Here is an 18824-nt window from a genome sequence, read left to right as displayed (position 1 = left end):
GGAAAACAAACAGATTCATCTTGGAGAGGATTAAACCAAGCTACTCCTTGGAGGCAAGGATTCTGGGGCTTCGTCTGACATACTTTGGACATGCTGCCAGGACGGACGGGTCCTTGGAGAGGGACATCATGCTTGGGAGGGTGGAGGGACGGCGCAGGAGGGGAAGGCCCTCTATGAGATGGATTGCTTCGGTGACTGGGGTAATCAGGATGGGTGTGTCAGAGGCAGTGCATTTGGCGCAGGATAGAGCAGGATTTAGGGCTGTTGTGCATAGAGTCGCTATGAGTCGCAAACGAGTCGATGGCACATAACAACAACAACTGGCTTCCTTACTCGATGTACAGTTTTTAGAAGCATAGTAAGGAACTTAGGAAACTAGAACTTAAACCAGATAAATCTTAATCTTTAAACTGACACTGCTGTTTCTTAGTAGTTTGGAGAGGCCTTTAACAGCAAATTTTCCTAACAGTGAGTCAAAATCAATGTTTCTTTCCTTTGGTCTATAGAAAATACCATATCTAAGATGTATTAGAGAAAATAATCCTTTAAAGTTTTACATTATTTATTCACGTTTGAAATGATGATGTATGTATTGTTGTGTCATTCAGTCAACTACAACTCATAGTGGCCCTATGAATACCAATCTGAACACTGGCCTATCACTATCCTGTGCCATCTTCTGCATCTCTGACACACCTGAGACCACTGTTACAGTCATTCTGCCAATCAATTTTTTTTTTAAAAAGCAAGCACATTTTTTTTATAATCTTAGGCAGAAACTGTTTTTCTTGTTTATTGTGATTTTTAACAAAAGTTGACAGAAAAGTTAGATTTATATTCACTTGTTGCATTTTCTTTCCTACTCTCCCAGTTCATTAAAAACAAAACAAAACAAAATTCATTCATTGTTGCAAATCCTTGAGGGTCTTTCCTTTCTTTAGCTGGTCCACCACTTTTGCAAGAATGATGTCCTCCTTTTTCAAGGACTGGCCCTACTTAACAACATGCCCAAAGTACGTAAGACAGATTTTATCATTTTCTGTGGAACAGAGTATACCAAATCTCTGCATTAGCATCAGGATAGCCAACCTGGAGTTCCTAGATAAGTTTCAGAAAGCCATCATCTGGAAGACTATACAAAATCATGGTACAGATCTGTTTTTCTGGGGCGAAGAGTTCATTACTCTGATCAGATTTTCAAAGTAGTTTGTGATGAAAAGCAATTAAGACTTACTGTTCTAGTTAGTACTAAATGCAGAGTAATTAATAATGAACACAAATTAAGCAATTAACAAAATCAACAAATACTTTGTGAGCATATATTTACAGAAAAAACCTAATAAAGCAAAAGGCCTAAAAGGTACATGAACATGTTCCAGGAAATGGAAAAAAGGATTTTAGTTAAGTTCGATATATGGGACCTGTAGTCAGTTAACTACATTAAGAAATTTACAACACACTAACTAGCACAAAAACTAGAGAGCTTTAGTGGTGTAGCTGTTAAAGCCAAAACACTGTGTTCTGGTGGTTCAAGCAGCTCCATGGGGAAAAAGCCGCAGTGTCCTATTAAAATGTATAGCCTCGGAAATTTTATGGACTAGGACTCAAAACTGATTTGACAACAGCTGAACAAAGGAAAAGTGCATGCTGATAAAGATTTCATTGTAGATTTCTTTCAAAAAATTAAGAAAAATTTTTGTGAATAAACCAGTATAAAATAGAAAAAAAATGTGTATATGTAAAGATTTTAAACTTTGATTTGCTATTGTTGTATGCTGTCAAGTTAGAACCAACAACAACATGCTGTCAAGCTAGAATCAATTCAATGCTTGACTCTAGGTGGTTTTCAGAAGCAGTGAAATGCAGTAGAGGCTACTGTCCATCCTCCTCCTACAGACCAGCCGGTGGATTTGAACTGTGCAAATTAGATAGGTCAGTGATGTACTCATGTTTTCTTTAGTTGAATCAGTTCTTGAGAAGGTAATTACATTCCCCTCTCTAAAACCACTGGTTTTCAATATGGGCCATCTCATTATAGATATGTGCATATGAACAGAGTTACTCTTTTATTTATAAAAATGACAAATCAGGAAAAGAAAAAAATTTTTAAAAAAACACATTAAACTCTGGTTTACTCTTTAATTTATGGAAATGTCAAAACAGAAATTAGGAGAACACATACAGGTCTGAATAAGATCATGAGCATGAGATATTGAAAATTTTCCTAAACAAAATGGTTACAAAAAAGAGGGTCACCTGTAATTGAAGGCAAAGGAATTCAGTATTATGACACTGACAGCTGTGGTTAAAGCAAAATTAAACTTAGTACAAAGACATCGAAAACGGAGTGACAGCTTTGTTACAGGAAGATTTTAGTTTTTAGTCAGAGCTTTTAATTCTAGACATATTAAGAGATATGACTCAATGGATTCTGTTATCAATGTGACTTTAAAGATCAAGTTCTTTTCCTCCGCCTACACAGCTCCATAAATAGTACATATGGTACTATTTTAGGTACAAATAATACAGATGGTACTATTTTAAGTAAAGATAAATTGCTGCCAAACTACCACACTTCTTTGAAAGAGTATTAATCCTACTTCCTAGGATTAATATTAAACATAAAACATAGTAATATGCGTAGTATGCTTACAAGGATTAAGACCTCACTCAGCAGCAGCTTGTCCATTATGACCAACAGCTTACCAAAATGTGAATACGTAAAACTTTTAGGAGCCAGGTAAATTACTGATCTCTTTACCTAATATATACTTGGCAAACAACTATCAAATTGGAATATGGGGAAAAACAATTATTTCTTTCTATATATACACCAAAATACAATTTAACACTATATAGCTGGTTTTTGTTTACAAACAAAAGTTTCTGGAACAAAACATTTAAAACTATTTCACACTTTTAACAGTGATAAATGACATAACTGTTTAAAAGAAAGCAAAGCAAAAGGGGGGGAATCTACCAGTAGAGTTATTTTTAAGTGCCATCAAGTCACCTGCGACTCATAGTGACCCTATGAACAAGAGCCCTAAACCCTGCTCTATCCTGTGACAACCTTACTGTCTCTGACCTACCCGCACTACTCCAGCCACTGAATCAATCCATCTCACTGAGGGTCTTCCTCTCCTGAGCTGTCCCTCCACCCTCCTAAGTGTGATGTCCCTCTCCAAGGACTGTTCCCTCCTTGCAATATGCCCAAAGAATGACAGACAAAGCCTCAGAATCCTTGCCTCCAAAGAGCAACCTGGTTTCACCCTCTCCAGGATGAACCTGTTTGTTCTCCTGGCAGTTCATGGTATATTCACTACTCTTCTCCAACACCACAGCTCAAAGGCATCAAATGACTTTCTAGTATCACTAGTCACTGTCCAACTTTCTGGTGCATATCAAGTGACTGCAAAGATTACGGCCTGATCAGGTACACCTTAGCTGCCAGACTGACACTGTTCTTCAGTACTTTGTAGAGGTCCCTGACAGCAGACTTTCCTAATGAAATTGATCTTTTGATTTCCTGGCTGCTAGTACCAAGTGTTGATTGTGGAGCCAAGCAAACTAAAGCTGTTAACAATCTCAATCTTTTCTCTGTCTGTCATAGTTCTGCCAATCAGTCCTGTGGTGAGAATCTTTGTTTTCCTGATATTGAGCTTCAATCCATACTGAAGGCTACAGTTCTTGACCTGCAGCAAGTGCTTCAGGTCCTCGTCAGTTTTAACAAGCAGGGTTGTGTCATCTGCATAATGCAGATTGTTGATGAATCTTCCTCTAAAAATGATGCCACATTCCTCTCCTCATACAGCCTAGTCTCCTGGATGATCTATTCTGCATATATATTGAAAAGGTATGGAAATAGATACATCCTTCCCAATTTTGAACTATCCAGTGGTTCCTTTCTCTGTTCTCACTGCCTCCTGGTCCAAGTATAGGTTTCGCAGCACAATAAAGTGTTCTAGGATTTCCATTCTTCTCAGAGTTAGCCAAAGTTTCTTGTGATTCACACAGTTTAATGCCTTTGCATAGTCAATGAAACAGAGATAGACATGTTAAGACATTGCTCTGGTACTCTCTGCTTTCAACCAAGATCTATCTAACATTAGCTCTAATAGCCCTAGCATCATGGCCTCTTCTAAACCCAGCTGAACTTCTGGCAGTTCTCTGTTGATGTGCTGTTTCATTCGTTTTCAGATAATTTTCAACAAAATCTTGCTTGCATGTGCTATTAATGATATTGTTCAATAATTTCTGCACTGCCATGTCACCACCTTTATTTTACAAAGTGAAAATTGTCTCATGTTCTCCTCCCTTCAACCTAAATCTTCACTGCTAAACAATCTCAAAATTCTACAAAACATTTCTGCCAGAGGCAAGATTTTTCTACTTGTTAACAGAGTTAAGACTACTGTTATCAAGAGTGTTTGACTTAAAAAAAAGATTGTTTGACTGCAAATTCACGTAAAATGAAGTCACTGACATTTTCAATCTTTTCTCCATCTGTCAGTACACTGTCTATCAAGTCCAGTGGTGAGAATTTTTCTTTTTCTTGATGTTGAGATGTAATCTATACAGAAAGCTGTATTCTTTGATCAGTTAAGCTTTTGAATCCACTTCACTTTCAGCAAGCAAGGCCGTGCCATCTACATAATGTGGGTTTCTGATGAGTCTTTCTCAGATCACATTCTCTTCTTCAGAGTCCACCTTCTTGAATAATTTGTTCAACATACAGACTGAACAGGTACGAAGAGAGGATACAGTCCTGATGCCCAGCTTTCTTAATTTTGAACCATGTCATGTTTCTCTTTGCTCTGTCTACACAAACTCTGGTTTAAGTATAAGTGCCACATAAGCACAATTAACTGTTCTGAGATTCCTACCATTCTCAGTGTTAGCCATATTTTGTAATCATCTGCACAGAAGATAAAGCACAGACATTTTTTTGGTAGTCTCTGCTTTCAGCTAGGATCCACTTGGACATCACCAATGGTTGCATGGGCTCTTGTGAATCCAGTCTGAACTTCTGTTTTTTATTTTGAAATTCAGATGGGATAGATTTAAGATCACATTTTGGTTCTCTTGGACTTCTTTTCATTTTCTTCAGCCTCAATTTTAACTTGCACATGAGTAATTGATGTTCTGTTCCACAGTCAGCTTCTTGCCTGGGTATTTTGGCTGCTGATAGTTTTTCCAATGATTCCTTCCACTGATGTAGTCAATCTGATTCCTATGCCATCTATCAGGTGAGGTCTATGTGTAAAGTTAACGACTGTGTCTTTTTTTAAAAAAAGTATTTTGGATGAATAAATCACTGAACATAAAAAAATTTGATCATTGTATTCCGGCATAATTTCTGTCCTAAATCTGTACTTTCAAACTACCATTCTTTCATTATTACTTCCAACTTCTGAATTTATAGAACAGAATCTCTTAACCTAAAAGGCTTGTGGGCCAGTCCATAGGATGGTGTACTGTTAAATCAAAGACAGTGCTCCTCTGGCCATCATTTTAAATCTACTAGTGGTTCTGGGGCAATCTCATCCTTTACAATTTATAGCCTCTGAAAACAGGTGGGAATGTCAGCTATTAGTTGGTTCCAATCCTATAGCAATGAGTGAATGGGAGAGTGAAACAATATAGAAATTCTTATCATCAAAAGTTGGAAATTTGACTAATTAGATCTTTAAATTCTCCCACTGGGAAGTAGTGATTGTATTATTACTATGGAATAAGTAAAAGTTTCTTAAATAAATAAGTCTATCACTTAAGAATATTAATACAGTTAACATAATAAATGTGTTAAGTGCTAGGCTTCTTTTAGTTTTATGGTATTTTAATCCAGAAATTGAACTCTGGCTAGAAGATGTTCTTTCTTACTCAAAATCTATGTATAAAATTTGGACAGATGAAACACAAACTATTTGTAAAGCCTGTGAATAGTGCCAGGTCAAGAACTTCACAAAACTGCACATTTTATTTGAGAATTTTGGGGGATATTGTATTATTTATACAAGCTAATAAACAAATATTTAACAAGAAGTCAACTGAATCATAGACGTTTCTTTCAAAGTCAATAAAGTATCATTTTAACAAGATTCCTAAAATAAGTTATGCAAACCAGAATATAATCACACAATGGTATCTATGCAGTTACTAAAAATTGAATAAAAAATTAACCCCAGACATGAATAATGAAACCTCAAGATGACATTTTCATTGCAACATTTACAAAGAAATACTATTGCAAAATAGACAAAATTTCTTTTTCTTGATGTGCCTAAACAATAATCCATTCTTTTGTTTTCTTTGTATGTGTGTCTGATCATATTTTCTTAAATCTCTGCATTAACCATATCATATCTCTAGAATTTTAAAACAAGTAATTGTCAAAAATAAGGTCGCTATGAGTTGCAAGGGACTCGACGGCACTTAACAACAATTGTCATAAAAAAACACTATCTTCTTTAAGATTACAAAAGCCTTCAAGGACTTGCTTTTCTTTCTTTTTTAAAAAAATATGTGTGTGTGTGTGTACACGTACCAGCATATCGAATCTGACTGGTACAGGAGATTTTCCCTCCTTTTTCAGCAGAGCATCTGGTGGGTTCTAACTGTGCACCTCTGGGATTGCAGTGCAGCTTCTTTCCACCAGAGTGCCCTTGTTGTTGTTATGTGCTGTCGAGTCATTTGTGACTCACAGCGACCCTATGTACAACAGCCCTCTATCCTGTGCCAATCGCATGGCCTCTGACACACCCATCCGGATTACCCCAGTCACTGAATCAATCCAACTCACAGAGGGTCTTCACCTCCTGCGTTGTCCCTCCACCTTACCAAGCATGATGTCTCTCTCCAAGGACCTGTCTTTCCTTACAACATGTCCAAAGTATGTCAGATAAAGCCCCAGAATCCTTGCCTCCAAGGAGTAGCCTGGTTTAACCCTTTCCAGGATGAATCTGTTTGTTTTCTTGGCAGTCCATGGTACATTCAGTATTCTTCTCCAGCACCACAGCTCAAAGGCATCAATTCTCCTCCTATCTTCCCTAGTCATTTTCCAACTCTCTGATGCGTAACAAGTGATTGCAAAGACCATGGCCTGTATCAGGTGCACCTTAGTCTCCCTAAAGAGACACCATTGCTCTTGAGTACTTTAGAGAGGTCCCTAACAGCTTGCTTTTCTTAACTCTACTGCAATGACTGGCTCCGAAGCTGTAAAGGACAATGGATTCTCTGTCAGTGAAGTTCACATAATTCCCAGTAAAAAAATGCTTTTCCAATCAGGCATCAGGAACCATGCCTGATAATTCTAGAGCTTAGTAGGCAGTCTGTGCTAAAGAAGGATCTGAGACGAAATTTTATTGCATAGTAAGTCCTCAATAGAATACTTTTTTTGGCAAATGCATAGCAAATGTAAGTATGTTCTCAATATACAGAGCACAACTGGAATAATGAAATTCTGATCTGACAATTCAGTGTATGAAATCAATCTCAGAATGTCAAATATTCTTCATGCTTGGAATTGGATTTTTTTAAAATGATATTCACTCTGTTCTGTTTATTACTTTTGATTTATTCTGGAAAAAAAATTTCCAGAATCAGAATTCCAACTCCTTATTCTACTAGATGGTATAGTGGGAGAATTAAGAGGTTAACCAGAATGAAGTAAAATTTAGCCAGTTTATACCATTTTGTGTTACTCACTTTGCAAACTATTTGCCTGAACATTTAATTTTTAATGAGCAGAAAATAAACAGAATAATACCAACTCTCTAGTAAATATAAAAGCTCAAAGTTTGAGATTACTAACTATAAACATTCACCTTTGAGATCACCTTTCAGGAAAAACTCAAATACATTTCTTCACTCCTGATAAACAACACACAGCTTTGTTTAAAACATAAAATAAAATATTCTAGTAACATTTACCTTCAACAACAAACTTGCATAATTTCACTTTTCTAATTTATGATTTAGGTATGGAAAACTGAACCAGTTACATCAGGATTGGGTATAAACATTTATTTCAATGTATAATAAATGAAATATTTAAGGAACAAATATTAGAAATAATAAATTCAACAAGGTTTAGAATTATATGAAACATACATCCTCTAAGATGCCATTTAATCTCCATTTAATGTATAGTTTCAGGCTACCACCTAGGTGACAAACACTCTGATATTCCATCTGTTTTGGACAGTCATACTCAAGAATGTAGAACAGCCCCAGAAGACGGATCTCCAAAGTGCCATGACAAAATTGGGAAAATGTCTAATTCCATAATGTCTTATTATCATTAAGATCTACAGAAAGTCATCTTGGAACTATAGTAGGGTAATAACTATGAAACTTAAGCATGAATGTAAGATGATACATAAATGGCAAACACTTTGTTGTAGAATTGAAATACTACTACTAATTATTCCCAAGGCAATTTGTAAGAAATAAGGCCTAGAAATTATTTTACAAAGAGTGACAAACTGACAGTTTTTATTAATACTTACTGAATAGCAAACAAATTAATAATGGCAGAAAACAGAATTATAAGGACAAGTGGCCCTATCTCTAACTTATAAGAGATCCTGGTAGCCATGAGCTATCCTTCCCACAGATAACCCACTTAGCTTCCTGAACAACTGTATGTGACTTAATTAAAACTAATGACAAAAATCAATCATCATACAAAAAAGAAAGAAAATCAGTAGATTAATAAAAAAAAATTCTAATGAACATATATGACAAATGATTAGCAATAAGCCCTGAAAACTACAGTCCAGTGGCCTCAACTACACAGATAAAACCTGGTAATGCAAGATATGCTGAAGGCTGTACTATAGCAGGGGTCTGAAAACCATAGCAGTAGACTCTATGTAGGGCCCATGAGGTATCAATCTGTATTTATAGATAACCAATCCATCTGATAAATCATATAAACTTTGAATCGCAAGAGAAATGTTAGCCAAACTCCTCAAAATGGATTACATTCTCATAGACCTGTATTATAAAAAAATTATATACAACTGTTGTATTTATTACTTTTATCAATTCAAAATGATAAAATTTATCAATTACAAAAAAGTTCACGGAAGTTAGTTTCTTTCATTATAAAACTTATAGCAACTGAAGTTGGAAACAACTCATAGCTGACCCTTCAGTGAATTTTCGAGGCTGTAAACCATATCACCCAGCCTGTGGAGTTACTGGTGGATTGCTACTGCCAGAAGCATCATCTGTGGGACAGCAGCACAACTTTCTACAGACTACATCACCATCTGGAAAATCTTTTGCTTTTGTCTTTTGGCATGTAAGAATTAAAATATTTTGCTATCTAGTTGTTTTTAAAAAATGTTTTCCAACTACTATATTACAGCATTAATAATAAATAATAGGGATGCACAGGCTTTGGATAACAATGAGAACTGACTACTCCAGCTGATCTGACTATCGTATAGATCAGAAAGGAAGCAGCTCTGCTGAAAAAGATTAAAGGTAAAGTGTGAAACTAGAAAGATGGTTGGCCATCAAATGAAATGAAAAACCAGAAATACTACAGGAATCCTAGCGGCAAATTAGAAGGAAATTATTTGGATCATAAAGATCAGTGATCACATACTGGGCTTTTCCTTTTGACTCTTTGATCAAAAGAAAACATTTTTATAGGATTAAGTATATGGATATAAAAATAACATGATAATAAGCCTGTGTTCAACTGATGCAAACCATCCGGGAGCTGCAGCTCATAAATTTAAGCTGTTCAAATACAGAATGTGCTGCACCCCAATGCAGTGATAAAATACTAGAAAATCATGTTTGTCAGGAATGTAACTAAGGCAGCCTTTCACCAGATGAGTATTGAACTATATGACCTCTAAGGGTAATTTCAATTTTCTTTTCAAAAGTATTTTCAGAAACCAATAATTAAATCCCAAAAAAAGAGGAGATTATTACATTAACACTAGATTTTTAAAGACGATGTTTCCTTTTAGCTCTCAAGTATTAAGAATATTAAAATTACATTCAAAGATTCAATTAAAACCTCTATTCTACTGTTCTAAAAGGCAACATTAATTTTAAGATAAAATATTTTGAGTCATCTATTTGTCAATTAAGTTTCCACAGAACTAATAGATAAAATGGTATTAAAATTGTCCAGGAATTTAACAGCTTACAAGTCATCATCGCAAGTGAAACCATTAGTTTCTCCCCGTCCAGAACAAAAAGAATGGAAGAAATTGAAAGATATATGGAAACAATCAGACCAAAGAACTGAGACCCTTCAAACTTAAATTTTCAGAAGTTTGAGACCAAAACTAGAGGGTTTCTTGCTACCACTACTAACTGTTCTGAAAAGAACAACACCAAAAGGGGCTGCTGGATAGAGTGGGAAACAAATGCAGAACAAAATTTAAAGTAACGATAATAGCCAGAATTACTGATATTCCAGAGACTTATAGAAGCCCCGAGACTATGGCTCTTGGCTACCCTTCTATCCTGGAACTGAACTCACTTTTATAGTGTAATCTGTAGCAAAAACAACATACATACACAGCTGTAAGGTGAACAATAACACCATGGAGGTACTCAGTTCTTAGAACAATCAAGTACATAAAAGATCACAAAGCCAGCATCTGTGCAAAGAAGTAGCTCAGAAGGCAGGAAAAGAATGTAAGAACAAATGAAAGAAAGAACAAATGAGATAGTGGGAAGAGTGTCAATATACTGGCAGGATTGTATCTATGCTATAAAACAAAATATGCTACAAAGGAATAAATGCAATTCCTATCTTATCTACTCTGGAAATTTTCATTCAAATCATTAAAAAAACAACTAAACATTTAAGATAAAATTCTGCTTCCACCAGTGATATACTCAAATAGGTATGTATTTATCTTGTAATTTTACAATTAAGACATGATGAGTAAGGATAAATATCTCCTATGTGCTCTTGTTTAGAGTCAATAAGACCTCAGGGAGGGCCTTTCTATTTAAAGTTGGTTGTTATTGTATTTTGGAGGAACATTCTTCTAAGTGGTGCAGTGGTGCATTCTTCTGTCAATACGCTGTACTGAGGTAACCTGGGGATGCTGTGATGCTGCACTTTGTGCCAGAGGTGTCAAATGCCCTAAAAGTTACCCAGGATGGACAGTGTTTGGTTGAACTCCCAGTTTAAGACAGGTTTGGAAGGAGGAGCAGGATTTACTCCCTAAACAATATACCTCTGGAAACTCTGTGAACTTTGATAAATGACGAGTTATAGAAAGGCTTCAGGCCTTTTGTTCATAGGGTCACTATGAGACACGCCCAACTCAAAGGCAATCAACAACAACAATGTGCTTTACATTAGAAGCAAATACACAATGATAAAAAACTGACATCAGGCCATTTTACTCAGTTTTCATAGTTTTAAGGACTTTCAAACAACAGATCCTTTCTTGTATGCGATTTCCAAAAGCTTTCTCAGCAAAATACAATTTTAAAAAGTATTGAAAAAAAAAGTATTCAATAAAACCATTATTACAGAATGAGAATGAATATCCAGGGAGTGGAGTAGTGGAAGCAGAGGGATGAGGATGTGCAGGGGCGGGGCGTTTAAGTGTGAGGAAGATGGAAGGGGTGTGTGGGTGTGTAAAATATATGAGCTGTATTCTTAGGAGAGGAAGACCTTCAACCAGGTGGACTGACACAGTGATTGCCACAATGGGCATAATAGAATAGAACAGGGTTCAGATCTTCCGATCTTTTGTTCAAAGAATCACTATGAGTCATACTCGACTTAAAGGCACCTAACACCAACCAACCATCAATTTTCTTAGAACAGTCCTAAAGTCTTCTTACTTAAAAATTAGGAGTCAACCTTCTCACCTTGATTATTTCTACCAGCTGATCCACACCACTGTCTCCTGGGAATATTGGTTGTCCTAGTAACAGTTCAGCCAACACACAGCCTGCAGACCATACATCTAAACAGGAAAGAAAACAAAACCTTATTCATATTTTTTAGCTTAAGATGAGCTGAAAAATATTTGCATGTATTTAAATTTTACTTTGAGCATACAGAGAAATTACAAATAAAAGATTAATAGCCATCTTTCTCTTGCAGAGCAGCTTATGAACTTTAATTGCTGGTCTTTCAGTTAACAGTCAAACACATAACACAACATGCCACCTCTGCTTGTTACATCAGTGATTCAACCATCCTCATTTTGACTCAGAAGCTATTAGTTTGGTTTTCAAATTTTTCTTCTACACCTTTTATCAAACTTGTTCCCATAAACGTTATTTCTGCCACCTGCCTCATCCCATGCCCAACTCCATTCAACACTTAATTTACCAGGACAGCCTCTGACCGGGTTTCCCTACCTACACTGTGTCATCCTTCCTATACATTAAGAAAATGAAATTACAGAGTTACTTTTCAGCAAATCTTTCCCCTAGTCAAAACTGTATCTGATCCAGTCAGTCTCATTTTATCTGTCTTCTGGGATAGATCTAAAGAAATGAATAATCTTATTTAATAAGTTACCAAGCATGCATTATTTAGAATTGATCTCACTGGTAGAAGAGTTCTTTTAAATTCTATCTACAACTTAGTAATTCTTGAAGATTCAGCTGAAACATCACTTCCTAAAACCTTAGGTAATTACAGTGGCCTCTCTTCTCATCCAGATAGGCTGTGCTATCTCTTCATAAAATGTGTGTAAAACACTGACCCCATCACACACGCTTTAGTTTTTTCTAAAACACATGACTTCAGCTCCAGATTACTTAAGAGATTTTTAGGGCTTTCCTGCTCCAAGTGACTTGTTAGTCACTATAACACAGATCCTACACTAGGAAAATGAACTATCTATCTCTAGATACCTTTTATAACCATGAGTTCAAGTGTATTAGAAAAATTGAAAAAAATTTGAAAAAAATTGCATTTATACTACATCTGAATTGTGGTTTTGTTTCTGGGTTTGAATTAAATATTTCCTTTCATAGAAACAATATGTAACAGGAAAAAAGTCTTGTCTCTATTTAGCTTACTGTTCATGTCCAATTGATCATGTTCCTCGCAACTGAGGTAAAGATCAACGGGGGTAAAAGAGGAGGGCAATGAAGACTAAGGTGAATGGTCTCAATGTAATTATTTCTCTGTTATTAAACATGTCTGATGAAGACTCTAACAGAATGCATGAATTGAGTGAAAGTATTAATTAAAAAGCCAGGCTTTTTTAGGATATACTGAAATTAAATAACCAATTGTGACAGCATGTAAGGATTATGGTCATCTTATCATTTTCATCATAAACTCAATGGATATAAATTCTACTAACATCAAGCTCAGAAGTGACTATTTTAAAGGGAGGGAGGGAGAAAGCAAAGAGAAACAAGTATATGCAATTATTCTTCTTTCCTATAATAAAAAAAAAATAAAAAGTAGGAAAGTAAGTATACCTCAAATTATGAAAGGTATAGTTTCTACTAAATTCTAGATATTTTTGCTTATCTTTAAGAAAAATGTATTTTAGGGCACACTCATCTCTACACTTATGTGAATGTACTGATGGAAACAGACAGACTGGCAATAGGTAAATAAATTTTAAAAATTAGTAGGCGCTGCATCCAGATTCAGTACTTACCTATACTAGAGGTATAATCAGTGGCTCCAAAGATCAACTCTGGTGCCCTATAGTACCGAGAACAGATATACGAAACATTGGGTTCTCCTCGGACCAGCTGCTTTGCACTAATAAAAAAAAAATTTTAAAGTAGACATTTTTTAATACAAAAAGAATTCATACTGCTATTATTCTCAACATTTATTACTTATTGAAAATTCACATAATATCAATTATTCAACATATAAAAAAATGAACTAGATAGCGAAAAATTCTTTGTCATTTTATCACATCACTGGTGGGAGGAAAGCCTAATTTTAAACAAAATGCCTGTCAATGATCATCTAAGAAAAAGAAGATAAAAGATAACAAAACAGTAAATGCTAAATTTCTTTTGCTCTTTCCCGCCAAATTCTCTCTCTAAAATACAAGGAAAGATAGTGAACACTGCTTTAGAACTTAATACAGATGAGGGGAAGAACGGTCTTAAAGGAATATATGATTAGGCATTATATGTATGGCAAATATGGAATAAGAGGAGCATTGCAGGGTGGGTTGGGGAGGGAGGAAAATGCTCAACAATGAAAAATGAAAAATATTACTTTTAAAAAGAGGTCTCCCTGACAGTGCAGGAATGAACATTCCTCATAAAATACAATTTCCTCCCCCCAGGCATGAAAATGGTTCTTGTCTTCCAATTTGACATTTTACTCAGAATGAATATGCCAAGATCTTCAAGCACAATCTATTTTATTTCATCACTGTCTTACCCAATTCCTTAATTAAAAAACAATTAAATTACATTAATTTAAAAAAATAGTGCAAAGACAATTTTGAGTCCAAAGTACAGGAAAACTGAAGGAGATAGATATAAGTAATCATAAAAGGATCAAAACTCAGGCATTCTTTTTCTTCATTGTTTCTAATCAATTAAGATGTACTTTATCACTCTTTTGAAGATTGAGCCCAGTTTCATTTCTAAGCATCTTACCAAGTACTGACTAACAACAGCCATGCCATCCACTAATCAGCATTAACCACTAGTTTGGGCTGTATGTAAATTATAACATTTAGTTTTTAGAATAACTGATTTTAAAAAGCAAAACCCTTAAATGCCTTATGGTCAAGCAGATTCTGATTCAGTGTTGACATGCTACATAGACTTTTCTTGGCTGAAATCATTACAGAAGCAGATTGTCAGACCTTTCTTCTGTGGAAGCTCTGGGTGGGTTTTACCTGAAAACTTTTAAGAATCAAGCTCAAATTGTTTACACCACTCAGGGACTTTTGTACATTTTAATTATACTGTCAGAAAATTCTTTTTTTAAAAAAAATGATATTGAAAGGTTTATAGTCTATAGACTGTATTACTACTTGTGGAGTTATCTTTTTTTTTCCTTACAAGTAAAGCTTGGATGTAACTTTCTGGTCCTCTGAGGGTTGGGGGATGTGTGTCTATCCTACTGCCTAACACAATAGTCATTTATAGTAACAGTCCTTACACAGTCCAACCAGGCCTTCAGGCAAGTCCTAGACCAATTTCATCCAGTAAAGAACTACTAACAAGAGAATAATACTATAGATAGTAAGTTCATAATTAGTAAAAAATTAGAGTTTTGATTTCACTTCTTTCACCTTTTCTTATATACTTCTGGAGGTAAGAGTTATAATCTGCAGAATAAACTGGATACTATGATAGTATTAATACCAGTGGGTCACAATACCATGTCATTTCAGGAAATCATAAAATAAGGGCTATATGAGAGGAAACACTATTAGATTACGAATGCATTGAGTAAGTGTGGTGTTTTGTTTTGTTTTTAATTATTTCTAAAAAGACGGCCTGTGGAAAGTGTTTCCTGTACTAAACCCAATGTAGGCTGATGTAAAGGGATGTCTGAGTGAGAAACACAGATATCAGCTAGGGGTTGGGGGTTAACAAGTAACACAGAAAGAGGCAACTGGAAAAAGAAATATTTTTTATGAAAAAATTAGAGAAAACCCACATTATGCAGCAACATCTTAGGACCAGAGAAAAGAAAGATTACTCAAAATGATTACACCAGAGAGGAAGCAGCAGGGTCAGTCCCCAAATTATGAGAATACAAACTTGATTAATTTTAAGTGGTTAGAACAAGCCACAGACAGGAGCGCTATGGAAAAGGAAGGAATGCAATGTTACTTTACTCACAGATTACTGTGAATGAGATTAAGACAGTAAAAAGTGATGATGACTCTCAGCTAGCTTACCTTCCAAAGTCACAGAGTTTTAAGACAGCTGTATCAGGATCCAACAAGAGGTTCTGTGGTTTAATATCCCGATGGCAGATTCCAAAGGAATGGATATACGCTAAACTTCGGAACAGCTGATACATATACAACTAAAACAGACAGTAAAAAAGAATTAAATACTATCCCAAACAAACTAAAATTCTTAAGCAATTAATAAACTAACAGATTTTTAAAACTAAAAAAGCTGAAATCTTGAGGAAGATTACCACTTGGTCATCTTCCTCTGAAAAGTTTTATAATACTTGAAAAAGCATTTCTAAATTAAAATATCATTAATTATCTACTATATTTGCATGTCTACGAAGTATGAGAAATGACGATAGTTCTAGAAAGGCTTCAGGTCTCTTGTTCATAAAGTTGCTATGAGTCGTACTCGACTCAACGGCAATCAACAACAACATATGTGCATCGTCCTTAAAGAACTTAAAATTCAAAGCTACAATCAATGGCCTATCAAGATCTTCAGCAACTCTTTTGGTAGCATCACCAACTGCTGTTGCGTTGTTCAGGTGCCATCGAGTTGAGTACAACACATAGTGACCATATGAACAAAAGATCTGAACCCTGTTATATCCTGCACCATCTTCACACTTTCTGACACACAAGAGCCCATTGTGGCAGTCAGTTTCAATCCACCTGGTTTGCCAACCTCCACCATTCCTAGCTTACTTTCTTATTCAGAATAAGTACACGATAAAATACTATTAAAAATACATGCCTAGCTGATGGTAGGGAGCTCTGGTGGCCTAGTATGAAGGAACTGTGCTGTCAACCCAAAGGCATGCTGTTTGAATTTGCTGGCTGCTCTGTGGAAGAAAGATGGGTAACCCCGCCCCGCGTGACTTCCTGCCTCTGAAAAACCACACTCCTGGAGAATCAGCCAAATCGACTGTGTAAGCACAACAGTATAACATGGTGATTGTTATTTCCAGTTGCTTTATTTTTTTTTAATTTATTATTAATTTCAATGAAAATTTACAGAGACTTTGGGTTTCCATTCTTTCATTGTTGTACTTTTCTCCCCTCCCAGCCCTCCCCACCTAGTACACTACCCTCTTGGAAAAGTAAAAGTAAAAGAAAAATTCTTTTATTGTTTTACAATCCCTCCTCCAGGTCCAGTCCATTATGCAGCCTTTGCTCTGGACTCCTGTCATGACGATAATAACCTAATCACATATCCCTTTTAAACACTTTTCTCCCTCATCTGTTTCAATGCAGTATACATCACTGAACCCATCTCAGTCTCCCTCCACCCCAATGTCAGTCCTGTTTTACAACAGTGGCATCAAGCAGTATTTGTCCTTTTGTGACTAAGATACTTTACTCAGCATAATGTCCTCCAGAGTCACCCATTTTGAATAATATTGCATGAGTTCCTTGTTTTCTTTTTTTAAATTTTTATTTATTTATTTAGTGTGTGTGTGTGTGTGTGTGTGTGTGTACCGTCAAATCGGATCTGACTGGTACAGGAGGCGATTGTTCCCCCTTCTTCAGCAGAGCATCTGGTGGATTTGAACCGCGCACCTCTGGGATTGCAGTGCAGTTTCCTGCCACTAGGCAACCAGAGCTCGCCTGAGTTCCTTGTTTTCAATGCAGCATAGTATTCCATTGTGTGACTATACCACAGCTTCTCTATCCATTCCTTTGTTGATGGGCACTTAGGGTGCTTCCAACCCCTTGCTATTGTGAACAACGCCACGATAAACATGGGTATGCATCCAATTGCTGTATATGCACACAAAAGTGGGATAATGAATAAGGAAGATAGAAGAACTGATGCTTTTGAATTGTGGTGTGGGTGAAGAATATGGAATACAACATGGAGTGACAAAAATACCAAACTCATCTGTTTTAGAAGGAAGTACCACCACAGTGCTCCTTAGAGGCAAGTATAATGAAATTTCATGTCATATACTTGGGGCATGTTGTCAGGAGGCATTACTACTTTGAACAGGACAAGTCAGAGAAAGAGAGGATGATCCTCAACAACAGGCCTGACAGTGACTACAAACAATGGGCTTGAACAGACTGTGAAATGGTGCACGGTAGAGAAAGGTTTCTTCCAATCTGTTTTTTATAAGGTTTGCTTTGAATCATAGTTGACTCAACACCACCTAGTAAAGTTAATTACTGGTATCACTTAGGAAGACTTTTAAAATCTTGTTATAAAAACAAGTGAAGAACCAGTGTGCATGGACAAAAGATCCAGATTCCTGACTGTGGAGGAGAAGGGTGTGCCACTGACTGCTTATGTCCTGATCTTTACCCCAAAGTTAAACAACACAGAAATGATTTTTTTACAAGATGCAACCCAAAGATAATAGTGTCGTGGTAAAAAAATAAACCCAACAACAATGCCAAAACACCCAAAAAGTTCAAAGTCAGATTATATTGTCAGACATGGCATCATCTTTAGAGATTATAGCAGAGATGTAGGTAAACATTAACATGAAACATACTTTCCTTCAAGAGATATAAGGAAAATTACTAATAGTTGAATTTCAGACGTACACCCTAAATATTAAACTAAAGCTGGAAAATTAAATCTTCTATAAAATAAAGCACAATGTAAAACTGTGTTAAGTTCTTAAACAAGATCAGTATTTTGTCAGAGAACTTAGAATTAAGGCACTGAGGTAATTATTACATATAATCTTTTAAGTGTCATAATTCTATTATTATCTCATTGCTTGCAGAATCTTTTTCCAAATCTTAAAGGTTTATTCTATTACTACTGAGAAAATTATTTCTCGTAATAAACAGGAGTTTATATGCATTCATTTACTACAAGATAAATTTAACTAACTCTGTCAGGACCTTAATGTCTAAGCAATCAAGAATCCATGGAAGGAAAAAAAGGTGTTTTCTTTAACAAAAGAGAAAAATATGTTTAAATGAGGTTAATTTTGACATGCCATTTTA

The 18824-nt window shown here is 35.7% G+C and overlaps 1 protein-coding gene across 2 annotated transcripts in view; it reads right to left on the bottom strand.

Annotated features, from left to right (window-relative positions):
* GSK3B (glycogen synthase kinase 3 beta) overlaps positions 1–18824 on the bottom strand; it is a 275384-nt gene that overhangs the window by 80075 nt on the left and 176485 nt on the right. For both annotated transcript variants that reach the window (XM_006884256.1, XM_006884255.1), the window contains exons 5-7: positions 15861–15991; positions 13632–13738; positions 11869–11966 (exon numbers count right to left, since the gene is read on the bottom strand). In XM_006884256.1, coding sequence (XP_006884318.1) covers positions 11869–11966; positions 13632–13738; positions 15861–15991 — 336 coding nt within the window. The remainder of the gene's footprint in view (positions 1–11868; positions 11967–13631; positions 13739–15860; positions 15992–18824) is intronic.

The sequence above is a fragment of the Elephantulus edwardii genome, unplaced genomic scaffold, assembly GCF_000299155.1.
Source record: "Elephantulus edwardii isolate Elephantulus edwardi_28Jun2011 unplaced genomic scaffold, EleEdw1.0 scaffold00032, whole genome shotgun sequence".
Lineage (NCBI taxonomy): Eukaryota > Metazoa > Chordata > Mammalia > Macroscelidea > Macroscelididae > Elephantulus > Elephantulus edwardii.
The sequence above is the reverse complement of the archived record's forward strand: the minus strand, read 5'-3'. Positions and strand labels throughout refer to the sequence as shown.